This window comes from Bombina bombina, chromosome 4 (assembly GCF_027579735.1).
Source record: "Bombina bombina isolate aBomBom1 chromosome 4, aBomBom1.pri, whole genome shotgun sequence".
NCBI classification, from domain to species: domain Eukaryota; kingdom Metazoa; phylum Chordata; class Amphibia; order Anura; family Bombinatoridae; genus Bombina; species Bombina bombina.
In genome coordinates this window covers 1,150,886,610-1,150,905,799 of record NC_069502.1, presented here as the reverse complement: position 1 = coordinate 1,150,905,799, position 19,190 = coordinate 1,150,886,610, and the positions used below count along the sequence as shown (strand labels likewise).

Here is a 19,190-nt window from a genome sequence, read left to right as displayed (position 1 = left end):
TTACGCTGACTATTTGAGCCCCGTAACTCCCTAAACTAGCTAGAAAATAAACCTAAGACCTAACGCATGCGCAATGTCTATCTAGCTGTCACCCGCGATCTGCTAAATAAAACCTAACACCTAACGCATGCGCAATGTCTATCTACCTGTCAACCGCGATCCCCCGCCGCAATCCCTAATAAAGTTATTAACCTCTAAACCGCCGCTCCCGTACCCCGCCGCCATCTACATAAACTAACCCCCTACTGTGAACCCCTAAAACCGCCGCCATCTACCTTATCTATCCCCTAATGTGAACCCCTTACACCGCCGCCACCTATATAAAAATTATTAACCCCTAATCTAATCCCCCTATACCGCCGCCAGCTATATTAATATTATTAACCCCTAATCTAATCCCCCTAAAGTAATAAACTCTATTACCAGCCCTTAAAAGGGCCTTTTGCGGGGCTTCGCCCCAAAGTAAACAGCTCTTTTGCCCTATAACCTGCCCTCCCTACACCGCCGCCACCTATATTAATAGTATTAACCCCTAATGTAAGCCCCTTACACCACCGCCATCTCTATTAAAATTATCAACCCCTAATTTAATCTACCTACCCCGCCGCCAGCTATATTATCTATATTAACCCTAAGTATATTATAGTTAATATAGTTATTACATTATATATATTAACTATATTAACCCTAATTATATTAGGGTTAATATAGTTAATATAGTAACTATAGTATTTATATTAACTATATTAACTCAATCTAACCCTAACTAAATTCTTATTAAATAAATCTAATTCATATTATAAACTAAAATATTCCTATTTAAATCTAAATACTTACCTATAAAATAAACCCTAAGATAGCTACAATATAATTAATAATTACATTGTAGCTATGTTAGGGTTTATATTTATTTTACAGGTAAATTGTTAATTATTTTAACTAGGTATAATAGCTATTAAATAGTTATTAACTATTTAATAGCTACCTAGTTAAAATAATTACCCAATTACCTGTAAAATAAATCCTAACCTAAGTTACAAATACACCTACACGATCAATAAATTAAATAAACTACAAATATCTATCTAAAAATACAATTAAATAAACTAAACTAAATTACAAAAAAAAAACAAACATTAAATTACAAAAAATAAAAAAGATTACAGCAATTTTAAGCTAATTACACCTATTCTAAGCCCCCTAATAAAATAATAAAGCCCCCCAAAATAAAAAAAATTCCCTGCCCTATTCTAAATTAAAAAAAGTTCAAAGCTCTTTACCTTACCAGACCTTAAAAGGGCCTTTTGCGGGGCATGCCCCAAAGAATTCAGCTCTTTTGCATTTCAATAAATATACAATACCCCCCCAACATTACAACCCACCACCCACATACCCCTATTCTAAACCCACCCAAACCCCCCTTAAAAAAACCTAACACTACCCCCCTGAAGATCTCCCTACCTTGTCTTCACCCAACCGGGCCGAACTCCTCATCCGATCCGGGCGATGTCTATCCAAGCAGCAAAGAAGAATTCTTCATCCCGGCCATGTCTTTCTCCAAGCGGCAAAGAAGAATTCTTCATCCCGGCGATGTCTTTCTCCAAGCGGCAGCAAAGTCTTCTTCCATCCGGCAGCATCTTCCATCAAGCGGCATCTTCAATCTTCTTTCTTCGCTCCGCCGACGCGGAGCATCCATCCCGGCCGACGACTGAACGACGAATGAGGTACCTTTAAATTACGTCATTCAAGATGGCGTCCGTCGAATTCCGATTGGCTGATAGGATTCTATCAGCCAATCGGAATTAAGGTAGAAAAATTTGATCGGCTGATTGAATCAGCCAATCAGATTCAAGTTCAATCCGATTGGCTGTACCTCATTCGTTGTTCAGTCGTCGGCCGGGATGGATACTCCGCGTCGGCGGAGCGAAGAAAGAAGATTGAAGATGCCGCTTGATGGAAGATGCTGCCGGATGGAAGAAGACTTTGCTGCCGCTTGGAGAAAGACATCGCCGGGATGAAGACTTCTTCTTTGCCGCTTGGAGAAAGACATCGCCGGGATGAAGAATTCTTCTTTGCCGCTTGGATAGACATCGCCCGGATCGGATGAGGAGTTCGGCCCGGTTGGGTGAAGACAAGGTAGGGAGATCTTCAGGGGGGTAGTGTTAGGATTTTTTAAGGGGGGTTTGGGTGGGTTTAGAATAGGGGTATGTGGGTGGTGGGTTGTAATGTTGGGGGGGGTGTTGTGGTTTTTTTTCAGGCAAAAGAGCAGTTTTCTTTGGGGCATGCCCCGCAAAGGACCCTTTTAAGGGCTGGTAAGGTAAAAGAGCTTTGAACTTGTTTAATTTAGAATAGGGTAGGGCATTTTTTTATTTTGGGGGTTTATTATTTTATTAGGGGGCTTAGAATAGGTGTAATTAGCTTAAAAATCTTGTAATCTTTTTTTTTTTTTTTTTGTAATTTAGTGTTTGTTTGTTTTTGTAATTTAGTTTAGTTTATTTAATTGTATTTTTAGATAGATATTTGTAGTTTATTTAATTTATTGATAGTGTAGGTGTATTTGTAACTTAGGTTAGGATTTATTTTACAGGTAATTGGGTAATTATTTTAACTAGGTAGATATTAAATAGTTAATAACTATTTAATAGCTATTATACCTAGTTAAAATAATTAACAATTTACCTGTAAAATAAATATAAACCCTAACATAGCTACAATGTAATTATTAATTATATTGTAGCTATCTTAGGGTTTATTTATAGGTAAGTATTTAGATTTAAATAGGAATATTTTAGTTTATAATATGAATTAGATTAATTTAATAAGAATTTAGTTAGGGGTGTTAGGGTTAGATAGAGTTAATATAGTTAATATAAATACTATAGTAACTATATTAACTATATTAACCCTAATATAATTAGGGTTAATATAGTTAATATATATAATGTAATAACTATATTAACTATAATATACTTAGGGTTAATATAGTTAATATATATAATGTAATAACTATATTAACTATAATATACTTAGGGTTAATATAGTGGCGCAAGTCACTGGCGACTCCAAAAATCTGTACTTACGCAGATTTCTGGACATTGCTACTTTGTCAGACTTACGCCACTTTAGCAACTGACGGCGCAAAATATTGGATAGCTCGAGTTGCGAGCTGAAACTGCGGGCGACGCGGGTTCCCTCGCTTGCGTCGCAAACTATGCCGTTTATCGGATCGCGCCCATTCTTTTTATATGCACGCTTTGAGGCTCCAGCTACTACTTAGCATGTGTTAATGTGCACAGTATATAATATGCATTTTGTGATTGGCTGATAGCACATAGCTTTAACTGATAATAACTGCCAAATACACTTTATACTAACTTTATTACCATGGCAAGCTTTGTTGTCTGCAGACTAAAGCCCAGATTGGCTCATTCATATAAGGTAAATCATGGATGGAATTTGACTATTGAAAATGAATTGCAGTAAAAAGGACTAGAATTTGTTTAAAAAAACATTGGCCGATATGTTATTCTATAGCAGCACAACAATTACAAGGTGTTTACTGTCCCTTAAAGGTTCTTATTTATATCTGTCACTATTAGCCACAGCACATTAAATGGGATATACTTCTCATACAAAATAACAAGGTGGTTCTTCTGCAGTCAGTCAGAAAACTATATATAAATAGTAATATTTCATCATACTAACTCGATAAATATAGAAGCCAATTATCAGTAGTTTTTCTCCTGTAGGTTTGTTCTTTCTGCGGTTCTTTTGCATTATGCCAACAATCACAGTACAACATGGCTGCTCTGTAGAACCTTCATGATCATCATCTGGCTCTTCCAACCTTATCCTGAACTGGGGGTTGGTGCAGTACGTATCTTCATGTAAAAACAAAAGAAAAAAAGTTTATGTTTATTTTTAGCATATACAATTGACGGTCAGTATTAAACAGATGGCTTCGGACATTTAAAGGGAGAGTTTACTATAAAATCGGTTTTACAAGGACCAGATTACAAGTGAAGTGCAAATTAACTCTCCCGCTTGAGCATTAATTGCGCTAGAAGTAAGATTTTTGCGCTCCTCGGGTTGTGTTCGTGTTATTTGGTGAAAGTAAACTGTTGTCGCTCTAGCAGTAACCCGACGAGCACAAAAATCAGATTGCGTGTGCATTCACGTATTTCCCCATAGAAGTTAATGGATAAAAAAAAGTTGAAAAAACAAACACCCCACTCTCACACAAACCCAATTGCATATTCTCATTTGCGCTAACCCGACATGAAAATATGAATATTTCAAGTTCCAATGTTCTTCACATAACTGAATATGTTCTATTTATTCTTAAATAAATATTTTTACATATAGCTGATGATTTTTTGGTGCAATATATATCTATACCTCTCTCTCTCTCTCTCTCTCTCTCTCTCTCTCTCTCTCTCTCTCTCTCTCTATATATATATATATATATATATATATATATATAAATAAAAACATGGAAGGGGACTGCACTCTCAGACTGGACTGTTTACACATCCTATTACCCTGCAACATGCACAGCCCTGGGAGCTCAATAGCACTCACAGGTAGATGCACCGTCCCCAGAGTCCCAGGCAGTTAAAGGAACAGTCTAGCCAAAATTAAACTTTAATGATTCAGATAGGGCATGCAATTTTAAACAACTTTCCAATTGACTTTTATCATTAAATTTGCTTTGTTTCCTTGGTGGTATTTTTGAAAAGCTAAGCCTAGCTAGGCTCAAACTGATTTCTAAACTGTTGAAAACAGCCTCTTAGCTCAGAGCATTTTTGAAAGTTTTCACAGTTAGACAGTACTAGTTCATGTGTGTCATATAGATAACATTGTGCTCACTCCCGTGAAGTTATTTAGGAGTCTGCACTGATTGACTAAACTGCATGTCTGTCAAAAGCACTGAGATAAGGGGGCAGTCTACAGAGGCTTAGATACAAGGTAATCACAGAGGTTAAAAGTGTATTAATATAACAGTGTTGGTTATGCAAAACTGGGGTATGGGTAATAAAGGGATTATCTATCTTTTTAAACAATAACAATTCTGGTGTAGACTGTCGTTTTAACCCCAGACAGGTCTGGATGCAAGGCTTGCATTATTTGGCTGTATTAGGGATCCAGGGTTGTGGCAGACACTGCACCCATTGGAATTTGATGAAATGCAAGTCAATAGATAATAAATAAAAAGTCATGTGATCAGGTCTTTCAGAAGTGGCTTAAATGCAAGGTAACCACAGAGGTAAAAAGTGTATTAATATAACTGTGTTGGTTATGCAAAACTGAGGAATGGGTACTAAAGGGATTATCTATCTTTTTAAACAATAAAGATATTTGAGTTGACTGTCCCTTTAACTGTATTTGTTTTATATCCTGTGAATGAGCCATAATCTTTGAGAATTTGCATTAGGCATGGAATATTCTTATTTGTATTGCTCATCAAATCAGATCACCTGCATGTAGTGATAAGACCAGATGCTTATTACCAATAGATATTCCATCTAATTCTTTTCTAAGGAGGATGGCTAATTAAAAAGATAAGGTGAAATGGGACAACCCTGTCTGGTTCCTTTTTGTAAGATTATATATTCAGTAAGTCTGCCATTAAACTAAATCGAAATAAAATTATTCTTATATATTAACTTGATGACTTCTAAAAAGGAGCCCATGAAGCTGAACTTTTCCAAAGATTCCAGGATATAGAATTGAAAGCTTTCTCAGCATCTACTGAAATTATCGGCAAATCTATTTTAATTTTGTGGTTATACCACTAATAGTGATGTCGCGAACATAAACATTTGGGTTCGCGAATGGCGAACTTCCACAACTGTTCACGAACCGGCGAACCGGGCGAACCGCCATAGACTTTAATAGGCAGGCAAATTTTAAAACCCACAGGGACTCTTTCTGGCCACAATAGTGATGGAAAAGTTGTTTCAAGGGGACTAACACCTGGACTGTGACATGCCGGAGGGGGATCCATGGCAAAACTCCCATGGAAAATTACATAGTTGATGCAGAGTCTGGTTTTAATCCATAAAGGGCATAAATCACCTAACATTCCTAAATTGTTTGGAATAACGTGCTTTAAAACATCAGGTATGATGTTGTATCGATCAGGTAGTGTAAGGGTTACGCCCGCTTCACAGTGCGCAGTGTAGGTGATATACCTGCCCTGACCATGCTTTGCAGACCAGGTATCAGTGGTCAGATGGACCCTTGCCCCAACACTGTGTGCCAGACATGCCATTATAGCAGACATATGGCTTTGGCGTTGCTTTTTGGTAATTAGAAGGCTGCTAAATGCCACTGCGCACCACACGTATTTTATGCCCAGCAGTGAAGGGGTTAATTAGGGAGCATGTAGGGAGCTTGTAGAGTTAATTTTAGCTTACGTGTAGTGTAGTAGACAACCCAAAGTATTGAGCTAGGCCCATTTTGGTATATTTCATGCCACCATTTCACCGCCAAATGCGATCAAATTTAAAAAAAAACTAATTTTTCACAATTTTAGGTTTGTGCAATTATGGCACAAATGGTTGTAAATGCTTCTCTGGGATCCCCTTTGTTCAGAAATAGCAGACATATATTGCTTTCTGGTAATTAGAAGGCCGCTAAATGCTGCTGCGCATCACACGTGTATTATGGCTAGCAGTGAATGGGTTAATTAGGTAGTTTGTAGGGAGCTTGCAGGCTTAATTTTAGCTTTAGTATAGAGCTCAGCCTCCCACCTGACACATCAGACCCCCTGATCCCTCCCAAACAGATCCCTTCCCTCCCCCACCCCACAATTGTCCCCGCCATCTTAAGTACTGGCAGAAAGTCTGCCAGTACTAAAATAAAAGGTTTTTAAAAAAATGTAATTTTTTTTAGCATATTTACATATGCTGTGGTGTAGCATCCCCCCTTAGCCCCCAACCTCCCTGATCCCCCCCAAAACAGCTCTCTAACCCTTCCCATCTGCCTTTTTGGTGGCCATCTTGGGTACTGGCAGCTGTCTGCTATTATTTCACAGTCAAAAAAGTGTTTTTTTTTTTAAATGTACACTACTGTTACACCAGATATGAGTGGTGGCACTGGGCAAGTGGGCACAGTATACGCTGTGAGCCTGACACACACGCTGGCAGGCAGGCAACTACAATTAGATTACACAGGAAAAAAAAAAAAAAAAGCAGACTGATGTTCTAGCCCTAAAAGGGCTTTTTGGGGTGCTGTCCTTACAGCAGAGATCAGATGAGTCCTTCAGGACTGTAGTGGACACTGAATACACTAGCCTAGCTATCGATTTCCCTATTAAATCAGCAGCAGCTACACTGTCCCTCCTCTCACTAAGAATGCAGCTTCCAAATGAATCTAAAATGGATGCTGTCCAGGAGGTTGGAGGGTCTGGGTGGGAGGGTCTGCTGCTGATTGGCAGTAATGTGTCTTCTGACTGTGAGGTACAGGGTAAAAATGTACTCAATGATAAAGAATAGGGGGCGGACCGAACATCGCATATGTTCGCCGTACGCGGCGGACGCGAACATGCTATGTTCGCCGGGAACTATTCGCCCGGGAACTATTAGCGACATCACTAACCACTAATAGTCTAAGATCAATTACATTTTTCTCAAATTTGCCATAGAGTTTGTATTGGGCATTAAACCTGTTTGATCATTTTGTATCAGGACACCTATTACTAATTTTACTCTCTTAGCAAGAATACTAGCTAAAATTTTATAATCGCTATTGAGAAGGGATATTGGTCAAAACGTTCAAGTTTTCTGGATCTTTTTTCAAACATAAAAAAAAATATATGGTTATTATAGAGGAAGTAAAGTAATAAGATTTAATTCTTGATTGTATATAATATTCATCAAATAGCTGTTTTAAAGTTGGGGAGATATTATCTAGGTATCAGATCTATGCCTGTTCTGAAATAGGGTTATTGATCACATCTAAATCTTCTAAAACTTACTTCTAGCGCACTGGAGAGCCACACTAATCCTGACACTTCTTCCCAGAGCGGAAGTGCGCAAATACTATTTGCAAGTGGATGTGCGCCAATACCCCCTGTTTTGTGTAACTATTTGGTCTCATTGGCTGCACTCCCAAAGATTTATATAACCCCTTCACCCAAATGGACTTATATATATGTTGTGTGGTACTTTGGCTATCATAAGATTGCGGTCAATAGTTAGAGGGGGAGGGTTAGAAAGCTGTTTGGGAGGGATCAGGGAGGTTGGAGAGTAAGGGGGGATCCCACACTGCAACAAATATAAAAATATTTAAAAATATATAAATTTTAAAAAATGCCTTAAATCTTCATACTGGCAGACTGTCTGCCAGCATGGGGGTGACCAATGAGGGAGGGAATCAGGTAGGGATCAGGGGGTCGGAAGTGTCAGGTGGGAGGGTAATCTCTACGCTAAAGCTAAAATTAACCTTACAAGCTACCTGATTAACCCATTCGCTGCCAGGAATAATAGAAGTGTGGTGCGCAGCTGCAATTAGCGGCATTCTAATTACCAAAGAGCAATGGTAAAGCCATATAAATGTCTGCTATTTCTGAACAAAGGGGATCCCAGAGAAGCTTTTACAACCATTTGTGAAATGATTGCACAAGCGGTATGTAACATTTTTCACTGAGAAACCTAAAGCTTGTGAAAAAGTTAACTTTTTTTTTATTTGATCACATTTGGTGGTGAAATGGTGTTATGAAATGTAACAAAATGGGCCTAGAACAATACATTGGGTTCTCTACTTAAAACATACTGTATATATAGTTTTGACAGGTAAATAAAAAAAACAAAGCTCTATTTCTGTTTGAATGGAGTGATAGCAAAAATGCTAAAAATTCTCTGGTATTTTGGACAGGTTTTTCTCTGAAAGTCTCGGTAGTAAAGGGGTTAAACTCTTTTTTTGTACGTTGTATTTAACCAGGCTTTGTGGTTTTGTATTTAACAATTTAATATACTTCAAAAGTTAAAATTAATCGTTGGGCACACAATAGAGGTACAAACAATTTATAGTACAATGTCCCTTTAAATGGTAATATGTGGTGGATTACACACATCTGACAGAGAGAATTCAGTTAAAAAAACCTGACAAATAATGTCTTTACCTGAGAAGTTAGGACGCCCACCGGCACTAAACCCACTCTTCCAGCTCCCATTAAATTGTGTTAAACACCACGTGTGCTGGTGATCGCTACATGCAAATTCCAGGCTAACATGACAGATTTCCACATCATAGAACTCATTAGTAAATGATGAATATGGCATCCTATAAACATCAAACAAAGCATGACATTAATTAACACAAAATATAAGATCAATAAAGAGACATGGAATTATAAAGTGAGTGAGCCAGTGTGTACTACATATATTTGTATCTTAGCTATAACCAACGTGTAAAGGCTCACAGGCTAATTCCCATTATAAATATACACTTAGATTACTATTAATACTAGTTAGAAAATAAAGCACCCTATCCTATCTATAGGCAATCATATGTACTGATCAGGTTTTATAGATATAACATCAGATTGTAACTATTATTGTACTATATCGCACTATAGTTATCAGATGGGTTAATTCATAGATATCACTAACAAAATTAATTAATATTAATTTGTGAAAGGCTTAAGGGAAATGGTAATGCAAAACAATGCTTGCTCATGTTAACTATACTTACTGCTTTACCCACCCCCACAAATAGGTTAAACACATATCTAAACTCCCGCTACAGAGTCACAGCACATTGCTGCTCAAGAGCAAAATGCCCCAGTAAGAAAAATCAGGCGAGACATTAGGCCTCCAGATATTGGCTATATCCCACTAAGGGCCTCAAATGTAAAGCTGCTAGCAAGCATGTGTTTACCTACTCTGCAAATGTTAAACACAAAATACAGTCTTATAATTAAAAAAAAGTTATCAAATTATTATTCTACATAATTCACAAAAAAGGTGTATGGTTATTTTTGCAGCTAAGCAGGGGCGTAACTTGACATCACTGAGCCGCAGGGCAAAGGCTGCAATAGGGCACCCTATTTCAAGAGTACCATTTCTGGCTGATTGCAATAAACAGAAGCTGAGCTAACAGCCACATAGTAACAAAAGAAACTCTCTATTCATACCTTTTGCAGGATGTGTGTTGTCTGATTATCTCTTTGATTTTCTGTGTTGTTTCTCCAATATAGCTTTTACCACATGCACACTTATTTAGATAAACTGCAAATATGGTATTAAATGAGTAATAACCATCTATAGAAAATCTTTCACCTGTTCCAATGTGTAAAAAAATTACCTTTTATCATACTATTGCAGTTTGAACAACCAAGACAAGGGAAGCAACCCTTATTCTTAGTTGTTAAATATCTTATTCTGAAGTTAGAAGAGAGGGTGGATGGGTGGATGGGCACTTGTGAAATAAGGTATACTATTGCGGTCAGTTGTCTTTTTATATTAATCTGTCTCAAGCCCATGAATACCTTTGTTTAATAATACATCTAGAAAATCTACTGAGGTTTCACTCCAAGAGAGGGAAAACTTAATATGTTCAGGTTCAGAAATTTAATTTAACTGCTTGACAAATTCTTCAAGGGATCCAATGTTGCCCCACCATATTTCACAAATATTGTCTATATAGCGTATCCTGACAGGGCATTGAGAAGGCAGTTATCAAGGTATTTATCAAGTATGCTTTTTTTTATTTGCCGACTAAAACCATAAGCAAATTCAAAGGACATACTAATGGCACCTGTTGTAAGCTCACCTGTTGTAAGCCCCCTCTGCAACCCATTTATGCTAATTGTGTATGACCACATCAGACCACATGCATGACTATTGGCAATCTATATTAATGCATTTTTCCCAAGTCTAGATGAATTGCCTTCTGCATGTGCTTTACACCAGTTATATGCCCATGTCAGACCACAGACAATATGATGCCTCTTGCAGTCCAGTTGTGCCAGTTGTATATTCATATTTGACCTTAGAACAGGTATCTGCCTCCTGCCCATGTTGTTCTATCTCAGTAGCCCATATCATTCAGAGGCAAGCTGCTTGCTTCCTAGGTACCATACCATACCAAACCTCCCAACTGCTCAAGAAGGTTCATGCTTATTCCCATTCTATATTTCTATAAAATGATATCATTGTCATTTTGCTATAATATTATTAGATTAATAATTGTCTTTATCTTAGCATAACTTCAAATAATTGCTTATCAAAGCATGATGCTATTTGAAAAAATAGAACTGACGGGTCAGGAAGTAATATGACATAATTTTCTAAAATATCTGGTCAAATATAATTGGTTCCCTTTTAAAATGTTTAAATGGAAACACTGATGTAATATCATAATGCCATTTGATGACCTTTTTAATTCATTAAAGGATTTAATTAGTATGAAAAATGCCAGTTTACACACCTCAAATAGCTTCCTCCCTTCTATCCTCTCCCTCCCTCCCTCCCATCCTCTCCCTCCCTCCCATCCTCTCCCTCCCTTCTATCTTCTCCCTCCCTCCTATCCTCTCCCTCCCTCTCTTCTGTCCTCTATCCTCTCCCTCCCTCTCTTCTGTCCTCTATCCTCTCCCTACCACCTTTCTATCCTTTCCCTCCCTCCCTTCTATCCTCTATCCTCCCTCCCTCCCTTCTATCCTCTCCCTCCCTCCCTTTTATCCCCTATCCTCTCCCTCCCTTCTATCCTATCCCTCCCTTCTATCTTCTCCTCTTTCCCTTATATCCTCTCCCTCCCTCCCTCCCTCCCTCCCTTCTATCCATTCCCTCCCCCCCTTCTATCCTCTATCTTCTCCCTACCTTCTTTCTATCCTCTAACTCCCTCCCTTATTTCCTCTCCCTCCCTCCCTCCCTTCTATAATCTATCCTCACTTCCTTCTATCCTCTATCCTCTTCCTCCCTCACTTCTATCCTCTATCCTCTCCCTCCCTCCCTTCTATCCTCTATCCTCTCCCTCCCTCCCTTCTATCCTCTCACCCTCCCTACCTTCTATCTTCTCCATCCCTTCTAGCTTCTATCCTATCCCTCCATTCTATCCACTCCCTCCCCTCCCTTCTATCCTCTCCCTCCCTCCCTTCTATCCCCTCCCTCCTATCCTCTCCCTCCCTTCCTTCTATCCTCTATCCTTTCCCTCCCTCCCTTCTATCCTCTCACTCCCTCCCTTATATCCTCTCCCTCCCTCCCTTCTATCATCTATCCTCCCTCCCTTCTATCCTCTGTCCTCTTCCTCCCTCCCTTCTATCCTCTATCCTCTCCCTCCCTTCTATCCTCCCTCCCTTCTATCCTCTATCCTCTCCCTCCCTCCCTTTTATCCTCTATCCTCTCCCTCCCATCTATCCTCTCCCTCCCTTCTATCCTATCCCTCCCTCCCTTCTATCTTCTCCTCTTTCCCTAATATCCTCTCCCTCCCTCCCTTCTATCCACTCCCTCCCTCCCTTCTATCCTCTATCTTCTCCCTCCCTTCTTTCTATCCTCTCACTCCCTCCCTTATATCCTCTCCCTCCCTCCCTTCTATCATCTATCCTCACTCCCTTCTATCCTCTATCCTCTTCCTCCCTCACTTCTATCCTCTATTCTCTCCCTCCCTCCCTTCTATCCTCTATCCTCTCCCTCCCTCCCTTCTATCCTCTCACCCTCCCTAACTTCTATCTTCTCCCTCCCTTCTAGCTTCTATCCTCTCCCTCCCTTCTATCCTCTCCCTCCTCTCCCTTCTATCCTCTCCCTCCCTCCCTTCTATCCCATCCCTCCTATCCTCTCCCTCCCTTCTATCCTCTCCCTCCCTTCCTTCTATCCTCTATCCTCTCCCTCCCTCCCTTCTATCCATTCCCTCCCTTCTATCCTCTATCTTCTCCCTCCCTCCCTTCTATCCTCTCACTCCCTCCCTTCTATCCTCTTCCTCCCTTCTATCATCTATCCTCCCTCCCTTCTATCCTCTATCCTCTTCCTCCCTCCCTTCTATTCTCTATCCTCTCCCTCCCTTCTATCCTATATCGTCTCCCTCCCTTCTATCCTCTCGCCCTCCCTCCCTTCTATCTTCTCCCTCCCTTCTAGCTTCTATCCTCTCCCTCCCTCCCCTCCCTTCTATCCTCTCACTCCCTCCCTTCTATCCCCTCCCTCCTATCCTCTCCCTCCCTTCTATCCTCTCCCTCCCTCCCTTCTATTCTCTCCTTCCCTTCCTTCTATCCTCTATCCTCTCCCTCCCTCCTTTCTGTCCTCTATCCTCTCCCTCCCTCCCTCCCTCCCTCCCTTCTATATTTTCCCTCCCTCCCTTCTATCTTCTATCCTCTCCCTCCCTCCCTTCTATCCTCTCCCTCCCTCCCTTCTATCCTCTCCCTCCCTTCTATCCTCTCCCTCCCTTCTATCCTTTCCCTCCCTTCTATACTCTCCCTCCCTTCTATCCTCTCCCTCCCTTCCTTCTATCCTCTATCCTCTCCCTCCTTTCTGTCCTCTATCCTCTCTCTCCCCACTTTCTATCCTCTATCCTCCCTCCCTTCTATCCTCTCCCTCCCTTCTATCGTCTATCCCCTCCCCCTTCTATCCTCTATACTCTCCCTTCTATCCTCTCCCTCCCACCCTTCTATCCTCTCCCCCTTCTATCCTATCCCTCCCTCCCTCCCTTCTATCTTCTCCTCCCTCCCTTATATCCTCTCCCTCCCTTATATCATCTCCCTCCCTTCTATCCTCTATATTCTCTCTCCCTCCCTTCTATCCTCTCCCTCCCTCCCTTCTATCCTCTCCGTCCCTTCTATCCTCTATCCTCCCTTTTATCCTCTATCCTCTCCCTCCCTCCCTTCTATCCTCTCCCTCCCTTCTATCCTCTCCCTCCCTTCCTTCTATCCTCTATCCCCTCCCTCCTTTCTGTCCTCTATCCTCTCCCTCCCCACTTTCTATCCTCTATCCTCCCTCCCTTCTATCCTCTATCCTCTCCCTCCCTTCTATCCTCTATCCCCTCCCCCTTCTATCCTCTATACTCTCCCTTCTATCCTCTTCCTCCCACCCTTCTATCTTCTCCCCCTTCTATCCTATCCCTCTCTCCCTTCTATATTCTCCTCCCTCCCTTATATCCTTTCCCTCCCTTATATCATTTCCCTCCTTTATATCCTCTATATTCTCCCTCCCTCCTTTCTATCCTCTCTCTCCCTCCCTTCTATCCTCTCCTTTCCTTCTATCCTCTATCCTCCCTTTTATCCTCTATCCTCTCCCTCCCTTTTATCATCTATCCTCTCCATTCCTCCTTTCTATCCTCTATCCTTTCCCTCCCATCCTCTCCCTCCCTTGCTTCTATACTCTCTCTCCCTTATATCCTCTCCCTTCTATCCTCTATACTCTCCCTCCTTTCTATCCTCTATCCTCTCCCTCCCTTCTATCCTCTATCCTTGTAATATCTCTTTAAGTAGAACCTCCCATCAACTGCTCACCTCTATTTAAAGCTCACCTTTCCACTTACAAATTGCCTGTTATTTGAAGTGTATGTCAAGCACACTTCTCTATCCTGCTTATACTCGCAGGTTATTTTCCTTTTCAGGTCAAAGCAAGAAATTGTTATCTAAAACTTTAACTTCAAGTTCTCTTCTAACTGGACTACAATCAAGACAAGTTGTTATTCTTATTTCTACAGAAGTCTTTCTTACAAGTTATCAGCTTAATCTCTCTGTTTGTTTGTATCCTCGCTTCACCGATAACCGGAAGTAAGTCACGCTCACACGCCGCGGTCTCACTAACCGCTCGAGTCTCTTCCAGGTAAGACGCTCTCTCCTGTTTTTCCTACAGCATCGGTTTGAATCGGATTAAGGTAAATTGCACCCTGACTGTATTTTATGCATACGAACTGTGCCAACAATTTACCGCATAAAACTGCTGTCATCTTCACAGATGTTTGTTGAACTGAATCACCAATCATTTTCAAGCTGACTAAAAGTTAAGTGAAATACCGCTTAAAGGATATTGTAAATATAACTTTTATTTTGGTGTGTGAGTGTGTGAAGATGAATGGATGAACGGAGACTCAGAGGATAATATCTAAGTTACAATTTATTCTAACTGAAGTTAAACTCGCTATCTAAACTATAGCTCTATATATATATTTGGTCTCGTTACAAAAGCTCTTTAGTTCAGAAAAGGCATATTACTCAGAACATGCTATCAAGTTTCTGATAATATCAACTATTTTATGAACAATAAGCTCACCGTATTTGATCTCTTTTACACAGAAATAGTATCAGAGACAATATACAAAAGAGCAACAAACACAACTCTTTACAAAAGTAACAAGTGTGTTACAGAAATAACAGGCCTCAAACTCTGCTAAGTATACAGTTTCACCATGGATGCACAAGAGGTTCAAAATGAAATTACCAACATTAACAAAAAATTTGACTACCTCGCCCATGGTTTAACTGAAGTACAAACAGAGAACACTGCATTAAAAGCATTAATTAAAGAATGTTTAACCCCTAAAGAGCTGGAGTTACCTGAGCCTCAGATTCAGCCTCCAACTCCATTTTCTGGAAAACGTGCTACTTTCAGAGATTTTAGAAATGCTTGTAACTTACTTTACTCTCTCAAACCCAGAACCTATCATACCGAGAGAATAAAAGTCTGTACCACCATATCTTACTTAGTGGGTGAACCCAGAACCTGGGCCAACAGATTATTTGAGGCAAATGATCCTATAATGAATTCCTTACAGGAATTTTTTTCTGCCATGTCCACCTTATATGAGGACGCTGATACTCAGATTAATGCAGAATCCAAATTACGTGCCTTAAGACAAGGGAAGAGGACCGTTGAGGAATACATAACGGACTTCCAAATGTGGGCCTCAGATTCCCAGTGGAATCAGATAAGCCTCAGAAACCAATTTAGGTTAGGCTTATCTGAAGGATTAAAAGATGAATTATCACGTCTAGAAATGCCTGAGACTTTATCAGGGCTCACTAAATTATGTATTACTTTGGACAGACGTCTAAGGGAGAGAAAGGCAGAAAGAATGGTGAGTGACAGTGTTCCAAGACGATCATATCCTGCACAAACCTCACAAGAAAAATCCCTCACCAACCCTGTACCTATGGAGATTGGGACTATTAGGGGACCACTTACCCCAGAAGAAAAAATAAGGAGAAGATTATCTAACCTCTGCCTGTACTGCGCACACAAAGAACATTCCGTTAGTACTTGCCCTTTATTATCAAAACAAAAGAAGGGTAAGATACATCACATAAAACAGTTACATAAATCTATTAATACACAACAGTTAACTATACCTCTCTCCTTACAGTGGGATCAACACCATCTATGTAAATAGTCTTCCTGCGCTAAAGGCCAGATTCTGTGGACCTAAAGCTAAAACATTTGAGGTGACACTGAATAGATGGAAATGATCACTCAGGACATAAAATATGTTAGATATAAGCTAATATTTATTATTGATAAAAGAGATGATTAAAATATTTTCTTTAAAAAATTTTTAGTAAAATAATTTTTAAAAATTTATTAAAAATAGAATTTAATTGAATTTGTATTAAAAGATTGATATAATAATGTTTTTCAGCAAAAATAACAGAGGCAAAAAAGATGAAAAGAAAAGATATAGGGGAGGTGAGTGTACTGAGCAGAGGATATAGTTAGTATACACAGCACATATAGTTAGTATGTTAGTATAGTTAGTGAGGTTATTCAAACAACAGATGCGGTTAATGTACAGCAAGTGTAATGAGTGCAGTGGATTTGATTGGGGTTAAAGTGTAAACTAAAATTGGTCAGCTAAAGGTGTATAAGCTCAAAATGTATTATAAACTGAAAATATTTAAACTAAACAGCTATAAAATAAATATACCTAAATACATAAAGTGGACAGTTGTGCAAAAAAGCAATGTTAATGAAACTTAGCTAAAAAATAATAAATAAAGTTAAATATTACAGTTAATTAGAGCTAGGTTAATAAGGCAAAATTAGTACAACTAAAACAGCGTAACTAAAATTTGGTATTAAAAATTGCCATTTCAAACACAATTGTGATAGAACTGTAAAAATGAAAGTTCTTTTCTGTGCACAGATAAAGAGTGTTGGCATATGCAAAATGTTGGGCAAGTGAAATTTTCAGTGCCGTCTCCTTTTTATGTTAAAAGTACCTTGTAAGATCAGACTCACAGTCTTTTTTGTAATTCAATCCTATGGTAAAATCAAATGAAGTAATCCGAAGTTCAGGTAATACCAGGTTACCTTAAGCTGCTTTTATTCAAGGAAGCATCTATCAGGTTGTTTATAAAGTACCTTATTTCTTTCCTTGTCCTTTGTGGTAAAGCCAGGTTACCACTAGGAATTTCGAGCCGCATACAGGGCTGGTATGACGTTAATGTGGTGCTTCCGCGTCTGGAAGCAGAGTAGTTCTCGTCCGGTCTTTTTCCTGCTGATGGTAGTCTGACGTCACAGACTACGGTGGCTCAAATTGGCCAAAAAGAAGTAACGCGTTTCGGTCGTGGACCTTTCTCAAACTTCTCAAGTTTGAGAAAGGTCCACGACCGAAACGCGTTACTTCTTTTTGGCCAATTTGAGCCACCGTAGTCTGTGACGTCAGACTACCATCAGCAGGAAAAAGACCGGACGAGAACTACTCTGCTTCCAGACGCGGAAGCACCACATTAACAAAACAAACTCTACGCAAAATTAGAAAAATGTATTTTTCACGTGTCTGAAATTAAATTCTTAGGTTATATTCTAAAGCCCAATAAGATTGAAATGGATCCACAAAAGATCCAAGCAATTATCAATTGGCCCAGGCCCACAACTCTACGCACACTCCAGAAATTTCTGGGGTTTGCAAATTTTTATAGGAAATTTATCAAAGATTTCTCTTCAGTGGTAAAACCTCTCACTCAATTAACTAGTAATAAACGGAAATTTCTTTGGAACAATGAGACTCAAGAAGCTTTTATTAAGCTAAAAGACCTTTTCACTACCGCACCTGTCTTAGCTCTACCTGACTATAACCAAACATTTATTCTAGAAGTGGATGCATCTAATTCAGGGATCGGTGCTGTATTGTCACAGCAAAACGTCATAACAAAACAGATCCATCCTATCGCTTACTACTCTAAAACTTTCCTACCTGCAGAAAGAAATTATACTGTCGGGGATAAGGAATTATTAGCGATAAAATCTGCTCTAGAACATTGGAGACACTTATTAGAAGGAACCAAAGAACCATTTTTGGTATATACTGATCATAAAAATTTACAATATCTGAAAACTAATAAGACCCTCTCATCTCGTCAGGTTCGATGGGCTTTATTTATGGACCGATTCAACTTTCAGATAACCTACCGGCCTGGAACAGCTAATGTCAAAGCAGACGCTTTGTCACGACAATACGAAAATAACTCAACAGCAATTGAACCAACACCAGTAATACCAGAAGAAAAATTCTTAGGATCACTCACAAACCTAGAGAAAGAGATACTTTCAGCTCTAACAACAGAGATAACCATACCTCACGATTGCATTAAAGATGAAACCACAGGTTTATTTTATCATAAAGGAAGACTCTATATCCCACAAAATCTACGTAAACTCATATTATCATACACACATGATAACATGCTATCAGGTCATACCGGTATTCAAAAGACCACCGAATTGACCCGACGTTATTTTTGGTGGCCACAGATGGAAAAGGTCATAACAGATTACATAACAGGATGTGATATTTGTGCAAGGAACAAGTTAGAACACAAGAAACCCATTGGATACTTAACCTCCCTACCTATTCCTGATAGACCATGGTCAGTCATATCCATGGATTTCATTGTTGAGTTACCTCCATCTCAACAATATAATACGATATTTGTAGTAGTTGATCAGTTGACCAAACTAGCACATTTTACTCCACTTAAAGCTCTACCCACTGCTATGATAACTGCTAAGACTTTCATTAGTTCTATATTCAGATTACATGGTTTACCAACAACCATAATAAGTGACCGGGGCACTCAATTTACCTCCGCATTTTGGAGATCTATATGTAAGTTGTTAAAAATAGATGCAAGGTATTCAACAGCGTTTCACCCTCAGACTAATGGGTTAACAGAGCGTCTCAACCAAACATTAGAACAATATCTTAGATGCTACATTACACACTTACAGGATGACTGGGTCACTCTCCTTCCT

The 19,190-nt window shown here is 39.4% G+C and overlaps 1 protein-coding gene across 1 annotated transcript in view; it reads right to left on the bottom strand.

Annotated features, from left to right (window-relative positions):
• The window catches only part of LOC128658085 (calpain-8-like), a 128,852-nt gene that overhangs the window by 6,902 nt on the left and 102,760 nt on the right, over nt 1-19,190 (bottom strand). Inside the window, exons 9-10 of the mRNA XM_053712539.1 lie at nt 9,128-9,288; nt 3,706-3,881 (exon numbers count right to left, since the gene is read on the bottom strand). Of these exons, the coding sequence (XP_053568514.1) occupies nt 3,706-3,881; nt 9,128-9,288 (337 nt within the window). The remainder of the gene's footprint in view (nt 1-3,705; nt 3,882-9,127; nt 9,289-19,190) is intronic.